The sequence below is a fragment of the Epinephelus fuscoguttatus genome, linkage group LG23 (assembly GCF_011397635.1).
Source record: "Epinephelus fuscoguttatus linkage group LG23, E.fuscoguttatus.final_Chr_v1".
Lineage (NCBI taxonomy): Eukaryota > Metazoa > Chordata > Actinopteri > Perciformes > Serranidae > Epinephelus > Epinephelus fuscoguttatus.
Window position 1 is genome coordinate 15,441,913 of NC_064774.1, and position 21,897 is coordinate 15,463,809.

General features: G+C 40.1%; 1 protein-coding gene across 2 annotated transcripts; it reads left to right on the top strand.

The window, feature by feature from the left end:
- The first annotated feature begins 7,112 nt into the window (after positions 1-7,112).
- si:cabz01074944.1 (SLAM family member 8) lies at positions 7,113-13,540 on the top strand. 2 transcript variants are annotated; one of them, XM_049569058.1, is made up of 9 exons: positions 7,113-7,210; positions 7,601-7,906; positions 9,326-9,607; positions 9,794-9,898; positions 11,241-11,256; positions 11,385-11,452; positions 11,594-11,644; positions 12,400-12,450; positions 12,529-13,540. In XM_049569058.1, exons 1-9 carry the CDS (start codon positions 7,132-7,134, stop codon positions 12,534-12,536), a joined length of 966 nt encoding a protein of 321 aa, XP_049425015.1. In that variant the 5' UTR covers positions 7,113-7,131; the 3' UTR covers positions 12,537-13,540. The 2 variants fall into 2 exon arrangements, with proteins under 2 accessions (XP_049425015.1, XP_049425014.1); XM_049569057.1 differs by having other exon boundaries at positions 12,400-13,540.
- The last annotated feature ends 8,357 nt before the right edge of the window (positions 13,541-21,897 follow it).

The following is a 21,897-nucleotide window of genomic DNA, read 5'->3' on the forward strand; positions in this document are numbered from 1 at the left end:
AAGCATTGACCTGGCCTCCAAATCCCCCAGATCCCAATATGATCTAGCATCTGTGGGATGAGACCCCAGAGGTCCCGTGTCCATACCTCAACAGGTCAGAGCCAAATTCAATCCATAGTGGACCCTCTGAACTGGTCTGCTGTCTTTGGGTGGGTGGTGTGTTTCAAGTGGCATCCACATGGATGTCTGGACCCAAGGCTTCCCAGCAGAACATTGCATTGTTTCAAGGTGACTGATGTTATTCCCTTGATCTGTCAGTGGTTTTACAATTGTGGCTGATTGGTGTTATGTTCATGGAAGGGAACTACGGGTTTTGCAATATTGCCCTTTGAAATGAATCAAAAACAGGGAACAACATTCACATTAACATTTATGTAAATATAAATAACTGATCTCAAACTACTGCCTCTATAAAACTTCCTGACCAAAAATGAAGTACAAGATTTAAAATCACCAAACACATTTCATTATGTAAACTCTCTTTTTTTCTGCTGTAGCCAGTGATATGTATGATTTTTAAAAAAAAAAAAAAAAAAAAAAATCATCAGAAGGTTGCTGTTATGCACAGTCAAACAATCGAAATGCCTCCATACTGCCATTTTCCCTGCATGGTTTACGGCAGTTTTAAACTTTCCTGATAGCAAGTTTTATCTAGCGGCCTCCATTTTCATTAGATCAGTCTGAATATTTACCGCTTCCTGCTTGAAATGTAACTATTGGCCTGTGTTGCATTACGGCGTTGTCACATAAATAACAAATTCTAGCACTTGCATAGGCCATAGCACAACACAGCAGCATGTGAAGTGGGCTGAACCTGAACCAAACCCGAGCAAAATTTCTGATTTGTTATCCAAACCCTGTCCGACCCATCAGATTCTAACGGGTCCCGTTCTCAGGTCCGGTATCCACACTCTAACGTTAGTAACAAACGTACTTATTTTAAGCCAAACCTTTATGGGGTTTTTAAACCTAATCACATACTGTTGTTCCCTAAACCTTAGTGAGTAAACCTAAATGTGAAGTTTGTTTTTTTTTTTTTTTACATTCAAACTTGTTTTTGAAAATGGAAGTTTATTTTTGAAATACACAATGCGTGTAATGAGTGTAAACTGACACGTCATCCCTGAGCATCCAAAACTGATGTCAGAGGGGTACCTAGAGCATCATAGTTTAACATGAAAGTTCACTGACCAAGCGTCTGTATTTGACAAGTTGGGAGTGAGAATATGTAGCTTCAAAATTGTTAAATCAGTAACTGATGTGTTGCAGTTATATGTTGTTTTAGTAATACAGTGTCTTTCTGCAGCGCCCAAGCCTGAAGACTGTTCATTTCTTCTGCCACTGCTCACTGGGCTCCTCACTGGAGCTTTACTGGTTATCCTCCCGCTCTTGCTGTATCGCTTCATGAAGTCCAATGGTGAGAGTAAAATTACTGCAGAGTTCTCATGACACTGAAGAGAATATTTTGCAATTAAAGAAAAACAAACAAAAAAAACAATAAATGTCTTTTTTTTTAATTTACAGATTTATGTTACAGCAGGTTGGTGCAAAGTTATTTTCTCTCACTTTGAACTCAGCAATACTTATAATGATTCCTGCTAAATCTACCGCCATTTCCATATTTTAGATCCACGCAGTCTCAGACCACCAATCAGGATGAACGAGTCCACCGGGATGAAATGCAACAGCAAACATACTCTTCTCTTCTTGAAGGTCTGAATGCTTTCACAGCTGTATCTGATATCGCTGCTGGTTATAAATGCTGCAGTCTTCAAGACTGGGCCTCATTTTTTGAAAATGTTCCTCTGCTGCAGGCTTAACACTGGCGAACTTAATTAAACCAGTGGTTAAAATGTTGCCCAGAGTCAGTCTGTGATATAAAAGTTTAATTTTGTATCACAGAGGTAAAGTGACTAATTTGACTTGTCTTTATTTTCAATAACCTGTAGGTGACGTTTGTATCTACGAAACACTGGGTGGTTGTGAAGACACTGGAAAGGGTACAGTACAAACGATTTTAATGTGGAAATAATCTGTTTCATTTGTCTTTAATATGGACAAAATAAAGAATACAATGATGCCACATTCTATTCAATTCATCTCAAAGGTCTTGACAAGAGGAGTAAGCATGAGGAGCCAGTGGACACTAATGTACCATGAATCAGTGTTAAAATGCAGGTACGTTAACAGAAGCTGTTCATCACCTGAGTCTAAAGTTTTGATTTAAAATCTATCATCATCTTTAAAATTTCATGAGCGATAATTTAAGGTAACTATGCAGTGGTTATTTGTACCACCTCAAAAATAACTGGTGCACAGCATCTATGTATTTTGTAGTGTGTAAAAATATTAGCTGTGGTTTCCTTCCTGTCTAAATTTGGCTATCAAAGCAATATATCTCTGTCAGACAAACTGTGAAGCTGAGTTGTGTATGCTCGTGCTGAGCAGCAGTGTCTTGGCTTGTTTCTTCTCTGGTCCATAGTTAGGCAACTAATTATTAGAATCGCCTACAAATATTTTTCAGGGTTTAATTAGATTAACAAACTGAATTAAGTATCATCTGGGCCTCTAATTCTAGATTCTACAGTTACTCTATCCCCGTAAAAGTCCAGTATGTAGGATTAAGTGGCATCTAGTGGTGAGGTTGCGGATTACAACCAGCTGAAACTTGAATTAAAATGTCAGATATTGGGTCGTCCGTAGCTCAGGAAGTAGAGCGGATCGTCCGCTAATTGACCCTTCGCTAAGTCTTGCCCCTCAAATGCATACTTGCCAATCATAGTGTAGCAGTGGCCAGCTTTGAAAGGGGTCCAACAGCTATACGGCTGTGCTCCATAGAGTCTCATGCAATCGTTTCAGATCTCCTTCATTTTCAGGCTGGTTTTGTGGATTTGGAGCTAAATGTTGTGCCTGGGGCACGTCGTGTGTTAATGATACTCGTTACCTGGAGAGGTTGGAAAAAAATACACGTTTCTTCCCTGTTCCAAAACCAAAATCAAACTCTGAAAAGTGTAGGGTTAGCTAGCTAGCTACTGAAGATATAGCCTACTGAATGTACACACATGCTGCTTTTGCTTTTTAATGATTATAACAGTGAAACAAAGGCCGACCCTGCTGTACAGGAACCAGTGAAGGGAAGCAGGGAAACTTTGCTCATGTTCAACCAGCTGTGTGTCATCGCAGTGTGTGCAGATGAACATTGTTTAGTCTCCCCCGGAGCTCTCCATCCGTCCGCTGGTGGAGGTTTGACGGCTGGTGCCACAGGGGGAAGCCAAACACTGTTCATCTGCACACAATGTGATGGACCGAGTTAGGCAGGCTGGATATATCCTTCAAACACAGACTTTGCTTTGTCATTTTTCCAAAAAGTTGCTAATATTTCTTCAGGGAGTGCAGTCACGCGCAGAATCCATGCTCACTCCGACAGCTTGATGGACCGTCACAAAGGGGCGGGGCTTAATAAAGGGTCAATTTGATCTCTGGCTCCTCCAGTTCGCATGTCGAAGTATCTTTGAGCAAGACTGAACCCTATTATAGACTTGCTCCCTATGCCTGTTTCATTGGAGTGTGAGTACGTTTAAGCTGAGTAGTAGGTGTCACCTTGTATGGTAGCCTCAGCCACCAGTGTGTGAATGGGTGTGAAGGGATGGATGTGACATGTAGTGTTAAAGTGCTTTGAGAGGTCAGAAAACTAGAGAGATGCAGTCCAAGTGCAGGTCCATTTACCATTAACCAACCCGTGTTCAGTACAGTTTTGTCTGTTTTTCAGCTTTTTTTATTTTTTATTTTATTATGTCTTTGTTCCAGGTCCATAAAGTGAAGTGCATCATCAACAAAACAAACAAAACAACAGGCACAGATGACAACTTGAAGAACGTAATGTTCATGGCAGTTTCTGCAGTAGTCCAACTGCTCCTCAGATTTCTTAGTACTTTGTAGTCTCTTAGTACTTGTGGAGTTCAATAGTAGATTATATGAAATAATTTAACCTCCTGTTGGTCTCAGCTTAAATTGCAAAACTGCTGAGATGTTTTGCTTTTAGATTCATTGATATATCTTCTTTTTTATTTTGTTGCCGCTTAACCCCCTGACGACATCACATTTTGGGTTTGTTTGACCTTATACTTCATTCTACTCAACTCAGAACGATTGTCCTCATTTGCTGTCCACTTTTTTGTGCCATCTAGTGGTAGTAAGAGCACAATACATTAATCCATGTAAAAACAAGATGGCAGCCATCTCTGCCAAGTCAGTCTGCAAGTGGACAAGGTCCAAAACTTGATCACATTTTATGGTTAAAACTTGTTTAGTTACGACTGACAATGTTTGCAGTTTGATATGTAGTTTAAAAAGTTGTTTGGAAAAACGTCATATGAACTCTGTTTTTAGCCTCATTGTAGCCTGTAGCTCTAACTGCCTCACTGTACACCAAGCTCACGTGTGTGCACTTAAGCGCAAGACTAGTGAAAGAACGTGAACACACATGAAGGCGGTGCCCATGTCATGTCACATGTGAGCGCGGTCTACAGAGAGACAGAGCTACAGGCTACAGGCTACAATGAGGCTAAAAACAGAGTTCAAATGACGTTTTTCCAAACAACTTTTTATGTCGGGGCTTCAGGACACTTGGATCACTACGGACAAGCAGTATGGAGATATTCTGGGGTTTCAATTATGTGTTTTTGGACGTTTGAATCTGGGGCGCCCAGCCTGCATTAGGTGGAGTTTTGTTGCTAGCCCCATCTCCGCAAGGAATGTGAGGACTCTGAAACTTCACCTGAGCCTCCCTCGGCATATGGTTGAGTAGATAATGGCTGAATTTTCATTTTTGGGTGCACTAGCCCTTTAAGTTCTGGTTTAGCCCTTCTCTAACTTGAATAACTTGGGATAAAATGATTTAATCTTGCAGCTCAATGATGATCTAAAATCTGTAAATTCCAATGTTGATTTTCTGTCTTGTACAACCCAACTTTGTGTTTGATGACACGAGTGTATTTAAAGTTAAACATCTTTTGTAGTGCAGCTTCAATAGTCAAAGTCAAGGATAGACAACATTTTTTTCATTAAAAATAAACTGATGTATAAATAATATTTCATAAGACAAATGTAAATACTTCTGTGCTTTAATTACTGTACTTTATCACGGAGGGAGAATTGACACTTGCACATTTTCATGTCTGGTTTCTGGCAATGTAATTTTTTAGCCACTTGGTGGTGCCCTGCAGTTTTGCATTCAGTTCCTGTAGAAGTTTCTGTGGTCAAACACCTTTGCAGATGCATTTGTGAGTGCATGAATGATGCATGATGTTTAATTTGTGTTACTATGCAATACTATTTTAGATTGCTTATTAATGATGTGAAAAGAAAACTTGTTTTCATTCATTTGGGCATATAGTGTTAATGTTCTCTTTATGTAAAAAAGGCAGCTATGCTTGTTTTCTTTTATTTAATGGTCAAATTATGTACTCATAAGTATCATTATTGCATCTTTAGATTCATTGTTATGTAGTAGTTGTGATAGAAAGATTATTGTCAAATAAAGAAAATACACTCTCAGGAATTAATCTGGTTTGTGTTTCAGTTTTTATAAATTATATCATATAACCCTCACCAAGTACTTCCAGTCAGCTGATATGTTGATCCTACTGAATTCACAAAAGGACTTTAAAGACATCATGGACTAATCTAAAAAATTATGTTTAAATTAGACAATAATGAAGACAGAGCATGGGCCGCTTCTGCAGAGACGTGCTCCAGAAGAAACTCCACTATAGTAATGGGCTGAACAGAATTTCAGTAATGTAGAAATATCTGCCAAGGTATGATTAAAGGGGCAATAAGCGAAATCGTTTCACCACTAGGTTCGCTGTTGTGCACTGCCTGTAGAGCAAAACAAAGTGTGTCATGAGCCAAAAACACAGTGGGCCATGGCCCCTCTGATACAATGCCTGGCCCTTCCACTGCCTCCATTTCAATTCTAAAATTCAGTGATGGCATTTGGTTTGGTGTGCTACCTGAAGATTTCCCTGTAAATACATTTCTGGTGGTGCCACTGGTCACTGGGGTAAATCTAACACCTTGTAACAGGTGTGGTTAGTGGTTACTGCTCGTCATCACACAATGAGCAGGCAGGTAAACAACAGTGAGACAGTTTTTTTGGTTCAGGGCCTTCCAAGACGCGGGTTCAGTCACAAACAGCACACCAACAGTTCAAAGTGTGCAGTTTTACTGTGAGGTAGCAGACAGGAGGCGACAGAAGATGAACAGAAGGTCCGATACCAGGTGAACACAGGGAAGCCAACACACCTGTGAGGCGCCAGTTGTAGATGTGTTGTAACCGGTGGGGAGTCGAAGAACCAGCGGTGATGAGTGGATTTTGCGGCGCACACACAAACGCAGAATGTGCAGCCATGTGACACGGTAATCCACAGCACCGGAAATCGCAGGCAGCAGAAAAGGTAAACTCACAACGGAGAGCTGACTAGCAGTCTCTCCACACAGCTACGTGAAACAGGCAAAGAGAAACCAGGAACATGGAAACAGAGTTCCTGGTCGAGGACAGAAGGCTGAGTGGTTCACCAGGGAGCAGATGAAGCAGAAGAGTCAGAGACAGGCGTGTTCGGCAACAAGATATCAGTCTGGGAACTAACGCTGGAAAGACTTGCATAGAAATGACAAAGAACAATCTATTGTGGCGGGGGGCAATGAGGCACAGGTGAGATAAGTTGGCTTGATGAGGTGGGTGTGGTGGACCGGCAGGAATGGGAGATGTGTGGACAGGTGGTAGGCTGGCAGGTAGGTGTGGTGAAGAGGTGGGGTTAGTGGAAATTAGCTGGATTAACTGAGAGAATGGCATGTATGGCAGGTCAGAAGTGCACACTGTGACACATTTAGTTTTTGTCACCTGCAAATATATTATAAATTTGGTAGATTTGTAAAATTAAATTTAAAACAACTGGCTGTAAATAAATAAATAAAAAACTAGCTGATGATGTCTTACTCAGCTCTTATCTGTTTAACTTTTTTTTTTTTTATCAGGCGTAGCCACAGTGCAAGTTCTGCTTCCTGTCCCACTCACCGGCCATCTCTAATTTGTCAGAGAAGGAAGCAGACGTTCCCCTACCCACAAAGATGGCTGGTGTTTGCCTCCGATACGCGATCTGCCTCTTGACATACCGTGCTCTGCAGCTGTTTTGGCTCTTCCTCCATGGTGTGTATGCCTCTGCTCAGTCAGACTGTGCAGTTTTATTATTACAGGATGTATTTATTGGCCTGATGCACTCTTTTATGAGTTTAGATTTGTACAGCCAAAGCATACCGGTCAAGCTCATTGTATTTCCTGGATGTGTGTTTACAATTACGTGCAAACTACTTTCAAATATTATCCTACTACATTTTTTTGACTCATGTAAAATAATGTTTTACATCTGCAAATGTTTTCTCCAAGAAATCCTAATTTTTAAAAGACAAAGTCCCTTTTTCCTTCCTTCTTTCCTCTCTCTTTGTAAACATTAAAGAACATTTAGCAGTCATAATATCAAGATCAATTTTACAGTGGCAAAAAGATTATACCACTCTGTTGTTTGCTCTTGTGTTTCAGATGTGGAGGCTTCCAGTTGTCAACGTGTCATCCATAAGAAAGTTGGAGACACCGTGGAGTTGTCATCCTGCTTACCAACTGAAGGGGTCATACTGGCACTCTGGAAATATGGATCGTCAATAATTGCAGAAAAATATAAGAAACTTTCTGGAGACCATCAGTTCAAGGGCAGATTAGACTTAAACCCCACAAACTTCAGTTTAACAGTGAGAGAACTGACTCTACAAGATTCTGGTAATTTCATTTTTGTCTCTGCGGTGACTGACAAACAGAGGGGAACAGTCACCATCACTCTGAAAGTTCATGGTAAGCGACCAAGTAACCTTATAATTGTTTATAGATGATAATTCATCATTAATTCAATAGATGCCTTTTATATTTTTGCTGTGTTTCCTGTGATCTCTAGACTATTTAAATGCTGGTTGTGTGTTGTACTAAAGCTAACTATGCCAGTTTATATGGATATAATGGGATGCAGCATATTTCACATCCTGAGCTCTGTGTCTTATTCCCAAACTATGAATCTGGGGGCCACTATAGAGGGTTCTTTTAACTCCAGCAGTTGCGTGCTTCATCTATATTTGAGGGAGCAACGGCATAACTGGACTTTGAATGGTATTAACTTTATCTGTAGGCTACAGCACAACAACATAGGAAGTAACAACAATAATCACAATTAAAACAGACCAGTAAAGAAAACATTTAGCTACATAGCCTGCTTACTAATGGCAGAAGCACAAATATCAAGGAAAAATGTCCAAATCGACAAAATCTGCAAGTCTACAAAATTGAACCAGCAAAACACTTGTGGTATGATGCCGCGCAGAGGACACAACAGCAGCTGTTGCCCATTTTAACAGCTGGATCAAGCAGAGCTGCGTCAGGTGGAATTATCCCTCCTGGCTCCCTCACAGTCAAGATGGCGGAGGAAATAACAAAAATGTGGATTTATTCATCTCCTATCATGTCTGTCTTTAGTGATCACAACATGTTGGGTATGGATTAACCTGCAGATGCTCTGGTTCAAATGAGAAATACAAAAACAGGTCCACACACCAGAAGCTGCCCTTTTTGGAAATTTTAATTGTATCACCACACGATTAAAATGTCCAAAAGAACTGTCTTTGTATTTTTGTATTTGTTCTTCTGTCCAGCACCTAGTATTTATCGTTTTTGGATGTGCGGGCTGCTTTTTTAAGTCTTCTGGTTCAAAATGAGACCAAACATTTCCATGGAAGTGAGGCCTGCAACAGACAGGAACTAAGGCTTGTTGTTTTTATCTGAGCTGATTTCAAGAAAACTTGCGGCTCTTACGAGCTAGTGAAGAGGAGTGAGCAGTCAGCAGTCAGTGAAAGTATAAAACAGCTCATGAAACAGATTCTTTAACAATCATGAATCACCACAACCACAAGAAGTCCTTGAGCATGCAGTTATAAATATGCACATAAAAGGCTGATTAGGTCCAGTAGTATTTGAGATTAGCTGCTGATAGACAGATTCACACAGGAACACACAGGTTTCGGATCTTTGGTTTGGAATAGAGTTTGTGCAGGACCTCTTAACTGATGTAAATGATCTATTCTGTGGGCCTAGTTCTGCTATACGTGACTTTATTGGTGGTTTTCGTACACGCATAATGGATTTACCAAATTCAGTCAGAGCTGAAGCTGCAATGTCTACATTTAATTGTCCCTCTTTCTGTCTCTTCTCCAACTCTCTCATTAGAGCCCATTACTAAAGAGCCCGACGTCTTTTTCAATTCCACCTGGCACCCCTCAAATGGATCCTGTACGGCTTTGCTGAAGTGCAGTGCACCCACTGAAAGCAATGTCACCTACAACTGGACGGTGGGGAACCAAACTATAACTGGCTCCAGCCTGGAATACAGCATGCGACCTCAGGACAGAGAAACCAAATTCACCTGCACTATTTCCAACATTGTCAGTGAGATGTCAGCATCCAGAACCGAGAGTTGCAGCAACAAAACAGCTGACCCGTCTAAACCAGGTATATGCAGTGAGGTGAATATAGTTATTAGTGTTATTAGTGTCTTAGTGGTTGAATGGTTGAAACATTAAACTAGCTATGATATATAATATATAATTTACTTTTGTATCTGTATCTTTTAAAGTATTTATAATGCATTACAGTGTGACTGCTTTTAAAAGTTTGTTTATATAATTATTATTGCAGTGGCCGGCCCCTCATCTCAACTGCCATTGATTATTGGGTGTGTTATTGGAATTTTACTGATTATTCCACTGCTGCTCTTGCTGGTTTTTTACACAAAGTCAAAGGGTAAGACCTCCTCTTGTTGATATTAGATGGGTAACACTGATTGCAACCTAGTCAACAGCAAAAATGTTGGCATTGTACGTTTCTGCAAACCACAGATATGTTACATTTGTATGTTATTATGTAGTGGCTATGTTTAAACGTCATGTTTCAACAGCACTTTGGTTAATGTGTGGTTTAGGCAAATAAACAAAAACAAAACACTTAATCGTAGTTTGGAAAGGATCATGTTTTGGCTTAAAATATTTGGTTTTGGGACACAATCCCAGCTGAAAATGCAGCAATGTCTTAGTAAAAAACAACCACTTTTCATTGTTCTATCCTGGCAGAAAACACAGTGATGGCTTGATTAAGAACAACCACTTATAGTCCCGCTATCCCAACTGAGAACGCATCAGTGGCTTGGCAAGAAACAACCGTTGATAGTTCCATTATCCCAGAAGAAAACACAGCGATGGCTTGGTTAAAAACATCCGCTCTTACTTCCACTATCCCGGCAGAAAACACAATGATTGCTCCTGGCAGAAAATGCAGCGATGGCTGCGAAAAACAACCACTTTTCATTGCTCTTTCCCAGCAGCGAACACAACAATGGCTCGGTAAAAAAAATAGCTTTTTCCCCACTTTCCTGGCAGAAAATACAGCAACGTCTTTTCATTGCTATATCCTGGCAGAAAATGCGATAATGTCTCAGTAAAAAACAATTGTTCATAGTTCTACTATCACAGCAAAATACACAGTGATGGCTTGGTTAAAAAGACTCGCTCTTACTTGCACTATCCCGGCAGAAAACTATTGCTAGGTATAAAACATTTGCTTTTCGTCCAGCTATCCCAGCAGAAAACGCAACGATGGCTGGATAAAAAAACTATTTCTTTAAGTTCCGCTTTCCCAGCAGAAAACCCAACAATGGCTGGGTTAAAAACAAATGCTTTTCATTGCACTATCCTGGCAGGAAATGCAAAGAAAACACAGAGATGGTCAACCACTTTTTGGGACACTATCCCTGATGGAAAAACACTGGTTGATTAAAAAAAAAAACACATTGTGATGTCTCACTAAAACCCAACAGGTGTTGTTGTTTGTGGGTCTCAAACAGTGAGACCCTAGTCCACACTGTGGAATAGGTGACACGTTATCCACCACCCCCTTCTCCTCCCGTTTAGAAACTTTGATGAGATACGTATAAATGCAAATTGAACATTTTTGTGGTTTTGCAAAAACGCACAGTGCCATCATTTCTTCTGACAGCTGTCCTGCTGATTATCCAAATGTTTACTGAATGTTTCTGAAGTCAGATTATATGCAACAACAAAATAACTTGTAACATTTTTGTCCTCCACAGATCTTTGTTGTAACAGGTCAGGACACTCTTCTCTGATTTACAACTTAACAAAAGCAATATACTATACATGCTACTGCTGTTGTTTTTACTTTTGCTAGTTTTTAAAAACGACTCCTAATATGCATTTATAACTACGCGTTACAGGCTCACCCAGTCTCAAGCAGTCAGCCAAGATGAAACTCAGCAGCAGGTGTACTCCTCTCTTCTCCATGGTCAGTATTCCATTCACCTCTGTTCACTTTAAACACTATTTTAAACCTTTTAACACTGTTTTTTAAAGTTAACTATTATCTTATCATACACCCATATACATCTATTAATATGATCTTACCTTGATTATCTCTGACCTGTAGCTGATGGTTCTGTCTACGAAACGATGAGAGGCTCTAAAGATGCTGAAACAGGTACAGTACACAGTAAACTTTGATTAACGTGAAGCTTTTGACAACTCAGTGGTTAAAATTTAGAGATCCTGGCAAAATATGACACTTAAAATGAATGCAAAATATGCATTTAAATAACAGCGTACTCCCACAATATATTCATATACAATCTTTCAGAAATTGGGTGCAAAATGTTGTTAACTAAAAGATATGTGTGCACAGCATTCCTCCAAACTGTGACATCTGAACATATTGTATATGCTGTGGTGTTAACACTGTCTAAATGTGGCTAAGTATGGTCAACACTTCTCAGTAAAAGGGAACTGTAAAATTAACTTTAACTCTGGCTGCTCATATTTAAAGGTGTGAAATACATATGAGATCATATCTGTCATAGTTGTTTTGGGGCATTTTTGCCTTTCATGGATAGGACAGTGTAGTGTGAAACGGGGAGAGATGTATAAATATGAAACATGTCAGCTAAGGGCTGATTTGTTCCCTCGCACCAAGTCTCCTTCTTTTATTTCAATGGTCTGTAATCAGCTCTGCATCTCATGCACAACAGGTTCGGCCCTCCCCCCTGCATGCAAGCAGACATTCTCTATAGCTCTATATCAGAACAAACTGAGGACATCTGTTAGATTTAGATTAGATTTTAAAGTGTAATTTAAAAAAACAAACAAACCTGATAGCATTTTGTGGGTTAATGTTGCTTAAAATGGTATCACAGATATGATGTTTAATGTAACCTTGCATTAATTATCTCTGACCTGTAGGTGATGATTGTGCCTATGAAAACACGAGAGGCTCTGCAGAAGCTGGGAAAGGTACAGTATAACTTATACCACTATTCCCCCCCTTTCTCCAATTCATTCCTTCAGTCGTTTCCTCTAATTTGGTTCCAGATTCGTAAAGAGCGGTGCATCATCAGCAAAACGAGAGAAGCACAGATGAAAACGGAAATTCATGTTAAAGCAGTTTTGACATAAAGTAAAATGTATGTGCATTCCTCTGTCCTCAACTCAACTCATTCATTCATTCATCTTCTAACCGCTTCATCCTCTTGAGGGTGGCGGGGGGGGGGCTGGAGCCTATCCCAGCTGACATTGGGCGAGAGGCAGGGTACACCCTGGACAGGTCGCCAGACTATCGCAGGGCTGACACATAGAGACAGACAACCATTCACACTCACATTCACACCTACGGACAATTTAGAGTCACCAATTAACCTGCATGTCTTTGGACTGTGGGAGGAAGCCGGAGTGCCCGGAGAGAACCCACGCTGACACAGGGAGAACATGCAAACTCCACACAGAAGGGCTCCTACGCCTGGGATCGAACCGGCAACCCTCTTGCTGTGAGGCGAGAGTGCTAACCACCACACCACCGTGCCGCCCCAACTCAACTGTATATACATATATAGTTGTTGTAGTATACAATGGATTGCTTTCATTTTTTTTTTTTTACCTTTTAAAGTTCTTTTACCATGTTGTAAGCTGAATGCTGTCAGGTTTTTTTTTTTCACATTTATAAAATGTTCTCATGCAGGTTTACATGTTTAGCCACTTGGTGGCGTAATGTGCTTGTCCTTTCAGTTACTTGCTGCTCAGTGGTTCTTGTGATCAATTATCATTGCAGATGCATCAGTGAGTACATGCATGATGGATATCTTGAAGCATGCGCACATTTATTGTGTTTGATTGTGTTATAATTGAATAAGCATGTTTTGTAGATTATTTTCAACAATTTAAAATGTTACATTTAAAATGTTTTTTTTTCTCCATTTGAGCAAATTCCCTTTTGGGTTTTCAAATACTATAGATGTAGGTTGTATATGTGAATGTTTTTTCTAATTTAATTTTATTTTTTTGGTCAGTAGCTGTGATTATTGTAATTAAATAAAGATACTTTTTTTTATGTCAGCAAACGAGTTTTATGTCAAAATGAATGAGTAGCCATAAATAAAAAAATATACACTTTTGAACTCATGGTTCATGTTTCAGAGTTTTTCAAAAGGATTTGAGACAATAGGGCGTGCTGTTAAATGTGTCAGCTACGACTTGGTTCTGTTTCTTTGATGACTCAGTGGCCAGTGTCATTTTACTGTCACTGTCTCACTTCTCCTTTCAAAAGAAATATCAGCAAACATGTTCATGTTAGACTCCAGGGTTTTACCTAGTAAAAAGTCTGCTGGTACGTTTGAGAGCTCAAAGGGACGACTTTAAAATGAATGTCATCAAAATAGATAAGGATGTTTGAAATAGAAAATAGTGGTACAAAGAGGAAAATGCTGTATGAAAAGTTCCTAAAATGGAAGCTGATACATTTGATCCACATAACAATCATGACTGCTACAAAAGGAAATGACCTAATTTTGCCCATTTGCTAACAAACTTTATCTTTTCAGCAGCTGTGTTCAGTGTTTAATGCTCTGCTCTGTTATACAGACAATGAGGAATATGTGCAGAATTGTGAATACATACATACATAGAGTGATACTTTATTCATTCCCATGGGGGAATTCTTGTATCCAGTAGCTCACATAAAGTCACATAAAAACCACAACAATAATAAATAAGGTGCCCATAGGAATAAATAAAGTAAAAAAAAAAAAAGTCTTTAAGTCTTTAAATGACTATTTATCAATTAATTGGCTGGAGTGCCACACGTTTCTGCTGAGGGGATATCAAACACTGAACTAACAGTCAAAATAACCAATCAAATAATTTGTCAGTCTACTATTTATTGTGTAGAAATCACCACTCGATAACTTCATATCATATCTTTTTTATCAGCATCCCTTTGGGTAGAAGCAGAAGCAAGTCTACAGCCACATAAGCAGCTCTGTGAGGCTGAGCTAAATGCTAACATCAGCATGCTAACATGCTCACAATGATGATGCTAACATGCTGATGTTTACCAGGCAATCTTTGCCATTGTAATTCAGTGTGCTAGTATGCTAACACTTGCTAATTAGCACTGAACACAGTTCAGCTGAGGGTGATAGGAAAAAATGCTCAAGGCTCAGCTTCATGGCATGTCCCCACGAAGTGCACCGAGCTTTGAAGCCAATTTTCATAGACGCCAAACAGTGTACTTTTTTTTTTTAGTGACAACCCCCAAAACATGAATCGTTTCATTATCGAGATTTGTTTACAATTGAAAGTCCAAAAGAGACACACAATTGAATCATTTTTTCGCCACTGCGGAATCAGTGCCGATCATACGAGTAATTTTATATGTGGCAGTTGAGCTTTTTTGGCTTTATGTGCCTCTGAGCAACTTATAATAGGAATGAATGAGGCCCCACCTCCAATGCTGTATCCAAGTCTTTTTATACATCCATGCTTCGCTGTCAGTATGAAATTTTAGATTGCACGATGAAATGCAGTTAGTGCATACAATTAGTTGTTGTATTTGACCCATTAATTACCAGAGTCAATAGGATTTTTCCTCTCAGTCCAATGAATATTGGTACCAAAATTCAACAAATAGTTGTTACTATTTTTTAATTTGCTAAAAACTAACAAACGTCAACCTCATGGTCGCACTAGAGCAAAAATCAGTGGGTTCAGCAAAGTTAATAGGCTCCATCTTCTGGGTCGTTGGAGGCAGGACCCCGTTCATTCCTATGGAAGTTGCTCGTTGGCGCATAAAGGCCAAAAGGTTTGACTTCTCGAATATAAAATTACGTGGATCTTTCACATCACTGAGCTAACAGAACACGCACACTGGAGATGTTAGCTGGCCGAGCGACTGATTCCTGGTTTATCCCTTGGCTAGCTTGAATGGGGATGAAATTATTTAATCATGCAGCTCTTCCAGACATTTGAAAAGTTATCGGACTAAATGGATCAAATTTTGACAGTGAAAGATGTCATTTTGAGGTGGTTGTGACGCTCGAAACAATGTCTCCACTGATTTACAGACATCTTTTTCACAATGTAAAGCCCTGTTTGCACAGGACTAGTATGACCTGGGGGCCACATTTGATGTAGAAATAAGCTCCCATGCAGGGGCGTTAATATAGACAGATTGCACTGGGGCCCCTGGGGTGGAGGGGCCTGTAGAGAAAGAGGGCCCTTGCAAGCGATTCAGATTGCCACCTTGGAAATATGTCTGTGTGCAAAGATAAATAATAAAAAAATCTTATGTTAAAATCTGTGCCATTTTCTCATTTAAGTTAACTTTTCTTTTGTCTTTTTCTTTTTTTAAACAGTCCGTAGCTTTCTAAAACACAATTATACACTTTTTCTATATAAGCTACAAAATCTATTAATATACTTTAAAAACTATTAAATTAAATAATTGCTTTCTTTGATATTTTTTCAGATATGCAATGATGATTGTTGGGTAATATGTACGTCAAATGTCATGTCTCTATAGCGTGCATACTGCACCCATGTCTGTGTTTCATGCAGCACATTCGCATGGGGTAAGTGCTGTCTGTTTTTTACTCAGATTTACTGACATTTTCTCCGAAATATGATGCGCACAGTCATTTGTATCTCCAAAGTATAAGTTCTCTGTATATCCATTCACTTCCCCTGGCCATTCCAATGGATTCAACTTTTCCTGGATGTCTAGATCTATGAGCGCTGTCACCTGACTCCAACCAATACACAGACTTACTTGACTGGATGTCTATAAGCCAATCACAGTGTGCCACATCATCTAAAATGGACTGCAGTAGAGCTACGCCCCCTTTTTTCAACAAACATGGCTGTTTGTGAGGCAAGGAGGAAGCGTAAGTCACATTTAAGTGTATTTATGATATTGTTACAATTCATAATATGTGTTTAATGTAAACATGAGATGTTATTTTACTTCTACATGTCAAAATACCCAATGAATCTTTTTTTTAAAGAATCCATCCATTGGAATGGACTGGGCATCTGATTGTCACCAGAAAATGAATAGGGAGACACTGGTTTGATCTATTATGACTGTTCTGAATTGATTTTCTCATGATACAAACAGCTTATGATGCAACTTATTTAGTATAGAGGTTTTTCTTTTTTCAGACAAAGAGATCTTCGAGACAGCAACAAGGCAACAAAGACACAGTGAACTGAACGCATACAATGCACGCATGTAATTTGTGATACTGGGCTTTATAAATAAAATTGAATTGAATTGAAATTGAAATAAACACAGCTGTCAAACCACACACAAAACTCCGACAACTTCTAGTTCATCCAAAAGACAGAGTAGACACGGACAAAAAATGCAACGTAATCTATGAAATACCATGTGAAAAAAAAATACATAGGAGAGACAGGGAGAGGCTTTAACACAAGAAAAACTGAACATAAAAAAAGAATGTAAAAAGGAAACGGCAGGACAACTCACAAGATCCCAAAAAAAAAAGCAGAACAGGAAAACTTAAAGTCAGCCATGTCAGATCACTGCAAGAGAAACAATCACGTCATGGATTGGGACAACACGAAGGTCATAGGGTCAGAAAGCAACAAATTCAAACGCTGGATCAAGGAGGCCATAGAGATCAGGAAGCGGGCCGGGGACTCCATCAACCAGGATGAGGGGGCACCAGCTGATAAAGACACACCACGACGCATGTCAGATGATGCTTCTGAAGAAGACTGAAGTTGACAGTCGAAACATGTCAAGGTAAAGCAGCATCTCTTAATCTCTTTGTCTGAAAAAAGAAAAAAGAAAAACTCTATACTATGTAACTGAGTAGACAAACTGAACCGAATCGAGTTATTCGATGCAATTTATTGATTATGTACACAAAATGTTCATCTCAGGAGGTTTTGAACTTACTGTTTTCCAGAGATTCTTCAGAAATCTTACTATATAATGACGAAAACTGTGTGTGTGTGTGTGTGTGTGTGTGTGTGTGTGTGTGTGTGTGTGTGTGTGTGTCTGTTCCACGTTTTTCTCCTCACTGACCTGGTCAATCCATGTGAAATTTGGCACAGTGGTAGAGGGTCATGGGAGGATGCGAATGAAGCAATATTACATCAATTGGCCAAAGGGGGGCGCTATAGCAACTGATTAAAATTGCAAACTTTGAATGGGCATATCTCATGCCCTGTATGTCGTAGAGACATGAAACTTTGCACAGAGATGCCTCTCCTCATGAGGAACAAATCTGCCTCAAGAACCCATAACTTCTGGTTATATAGATTTTACGCCGTTTTGAATTTTTTGAAAAACACTTCAAATCGATCTCTTCCTAGGAAGTTTGACCGATCTGCATGAAACTCAGTGAACATAATCTAGGGACCAATATCTAAAGTTCCCTCTTGGCAAAAGTTGGAAAACTTACTAAAACTGAGCTTCTATAAGTCAATGACCTTTAACTATCTGCCTTTCAACGTGCTACCTCAGCTACAGTTTTAGCACACTAAGTATCCCACTATTGGCAATGGTACTACTGTACTTTCAATAAAGCAATCATACTATCAAATTTGCAAAAACTCTGTCTGAATACATTGCTCTTCTTAATGGGTTCAGTTGACTATTTAATCTGCAATTTCCTATGACCTGTATCCCAAACACACACCATGTGAAACTGTACGTGGGCAACTGTGCACTCAATGGGTATGGACAAGTTGAGATTATTTTGAGTTGTGATGATGACTAGAACGCAAAAGATATTCGCAGTGTGTTTTAAAGCATCACTTTATTTGCTGACATGAGTGAACCATTCGTGAAAAATAAATAATCTCATGTTTTGTTTGGTTTATAAAGATCTGTTTACACCATTTATTTTTCAGTCATTTTTAAATAACGGGTGGTTACTCATGTTCAGATTATCCATCCATTAGAATGGACAGAGAAAAAAGTGCTTATAAGTTGTAAGTGCATGTAGAGCGGTGGTTCCCAACTGGTCCAGCCATGGAATCCAGATTTCTCCTCAGTCATTAGTTCAGGGCCCACACAGTTTAATATATTCAGCGTCATACTTGCATTTGGATTCAGCTGAAGTGTGCTTTTTATAAAACTGGAAAAGTCACTTGCAGTCCACTCAGAATAGACCCACGACCCACCAGCTGGGAACCACTGATTTAGAAAAACAAAACAAAAAACAATCCACCATTACAATTCTGAAGTGGTTACAATTTGTAGATTTAAAAAAAAAAAAAAAAAACAAGTGGCAGACATGACATGAGTAATCTGAATGCAATCACTCTGTGAAGTGGCTGTTGTGCAGTGAGATTTTAGCACTGAACATCGATTACCCGTCATAAAAATCTTGAATCGTGAACTGAAGTAACACCCGTGCATGGAAGTGACATATCAAATCGTGTGAAGTATCAAACACAGTTTAGCAGGCTGCTCTTTGAGTGGGCAGCATCATACCACTTCTCTTTCACCCTGTGGGTTTCACATCAGGGTTCAAATGTGAACAGGCACATCACTTTAAATTCATAGGAAGTCAAGGTAAGTTGCAGTGCACAGACCACCTCTGCAGAAGCACCATGTAGTAAGGGACAGTTTATTGCATGGTATTGAGTGATATTTAGACAGTGGCTACCAGAGCTCTATATTTGTTGTTGTTGTTAAGACTAGTGAAACCACAGTCCCAGACAGTCTGCAGTAGCGTGATGATGTCATGAGTAACTCCTCAGCAAGAACCATAACCTTTGACGCTACTGCAGACTGAGGAGTTACTCATGACATCATTTTCCTTGCCTGCTCTCATGATCCCATCCAATCCATGCATTAGAGCTTTTTAACTTCATCTATTTTTTTTTATATTCAATACATCTCCACCCTAAAGTTGAGACTATGCAGCACGGCTATACATCCTCTTTTATAGGTGTATCGTCATTTGTTGTAGATGAGCCACAGAGACGGCCTTTATCTCGATGGTGGGTAGTTCACTTCCTTCTGTGTTCACAAGTGGTCAAGGCTGCATGAGAGACTTAGATTCTGCCAAAGATGCATGCAGGTAAAGACAGATACGCTGCAGAGTACACAGCAGAGCACAATATTTACATATTCTGTGGAGGAAATAACACTTCAGCCAGACCACATGCCGAGGTGGCCTAGCTCACACTGAGTTCAGATCTTAGTAAGGTGTGGACAACATTTGGCCACAATCTGGATGACTTGTCAAATGTAAGTCTCCTGCAACATCTTCTTCTGTCCCAGGGCTTCTCTCCTGAGCAAAAGCAAAGGGATGACCGTGGCTGGAGCACAGCTGAGACCTGTCGTCTTATATATAGCACTGTGTACCAGAAGCTGCGTTATTCACTTGTCTCCACTGTCGACAAAGCGTGTTGCGTACATTCCTGCCATCATTACAAAATAATTCAAATATAAAGAAAATAGGAAAGCACCAGGGATTCCATTATCCAGTAATCCAGGAAAATCTGTTGAAGTCCGACATATCAGACCTCTCCTATCTATCAGCTGTGCCTTTACGTAAATAAACCATGTACGTTTCAGCTGTGCACTGGAAATCATAGCCTACTGCAGACATAACCGCTTAAAAGACATTTGTACTGTTTAAACAGAAAGCACATGTTTTGCCTTTGCAATCTCATCCCAACTCATCAAATATCACCACTTTGTTTGTGGACTTTCACATCTGCATATGACGTGCTAGGTATCCTCCTGCGTCTGTTGTTGATGTCCTGTGACACAGCGTCAATTTACTCTTGTTACGTGCATTGTGTCATTAGTATTCACAGGACATGTACAGTTTCTGCTCATTAGATGCATACAGTCTTTTTTGAAAATAAACTTACAACGTCAGTAAAACACCTTGCATTTACATTTATTTCCTTGTGTAACAAAAGCATGTGGTTAGGTTTAGAAAAAAACCATCATGGTTTGGCTCAGCATTCACACAGGAAGTGAACAGCAGGCTGCAGTTGGGGGTTTGTCAGACCTGTTCACTTCCCGTCCTCGCCTGCCCCAGATGGACTTTCATGCTTCACATATTACATTGTTACCCAGAGCAATACAAAATGCTGCTGGCCAGTGCGTTTCATAACACTGTGAAATGCGCCTTTGTGCATCGGTATCTTACGCCGATGTCCACTGACATAGTGCTGGCATTTGACAACTTTGGTCGGTGGTGCGTCTTATACCACCTGTAGTGGCAATCCCTCGGAATATCAAGGAAGCCACTAATGAGCTGACTGAAAAGTTGAAATTACCCTCAGTCACATGGTACAAAACTAGGTGCTCCCGTGCCTAATGCAGCTCTCTGCTCAACTAAACCGAAGATGACGTAAATTACAAAATAAACGGGAGCGTCGTCATCAAAACTGAACATACATGCGTTTTGGTCCTTTTACATTTTTGTGCAATATTTAAGTTTTATACAGTGTCTAGAAATTAATTTTGCATGACATTTAAATTAACTTCTACTCACACGTTGTGGCTCTTACACCACTGGTGAAACGTGCCTTTCAGATCACTCCAAATCACTGACAAAGCGGCGGTATATTTGTAACATACCTGTGCAAAAAAATGAATTCCATCTCTATCCAATCGGGCAGGTGGCATTAAAGCGTCCAGTTTGGACACACAAATCCAGACACAGCTGAGTTCCGATCTGGAGCATCGGCTCACAAAAGTCACCCTGAAAGAAGTGTAAGTCTAAGTGGCCTAAGACTGAGCTTGTGTTTCTTTGGGGGAAGAGGTTCCTGTCCATTCAACCTAATTTACAGCACTTTGTCTGACGTCCTGTAGTCTCAACACACACACAGTACAGTAAGTACCCCATGATTGTCGACAGTGCTGTGGTGATTGTCAGACAGTGAGGAGCCCTTTCCTTACTAGGAAATCAGGCACTTATCTAGGCATTGGTCATGTCCAAATTGCTCCTACTTGACCACTGTAACTCAGGGTTGGACTGTCCATCTGGCATACTGGCCTTTTCCTGGTGGCCAGTATGGTGTGTTGACCAGCCAATAATACAGGTAGCCTGGCCCAATGATCCATCCATCCGTTTTCTAACCGCTTATCCTCTTGAGGGTCGCGGGGGGGCTGGAGCCTATCCCAGCTGACATACGGTGAGGGGCAGGGTACACCCTGGACAGGTCACCAGACTATCACAGGGCTGACACATAGAGACAAACAACCATTCACGCTCACATTTACACCTACGGACAATTTAGAGTCACCAGTTAACCTGCATGTCTTTGGACTGTGGGAGGAAGCCGGAGTACCCAGAGAGAACCCACGCTGACACGGGGAGAACATGCAAACTCCGCACAGAAGGGCTGCCCCACCTGGGATTGAATCGGGAACCCTCTTGCTGCGAGGCGACAGTGCTAACCACCACA

Coding starts and splice junctions, on each gene's coding strand:
- si:cabz01074944.1 (XM_049569057.1), top strand. CDS start 7,132: ATGGCTGGTGTTTGCCTCCGATACGCGATCTGCCTCTTGACATACCGT. Junction 7,907..9,325: donor CATCACTCTGAAAGTTCATG/GTAAGCGACCAA, acceptor CTCTCTCATTAG/AGCCCATTACTAAAGAGCCC. Junction 9,608..9,793: donor AGCTGACCCGTCTAAACCAG/GTATATGCAGTG, acceptor TTATTATTGCAG/TGGCCGGCCCCTCATCTCAA.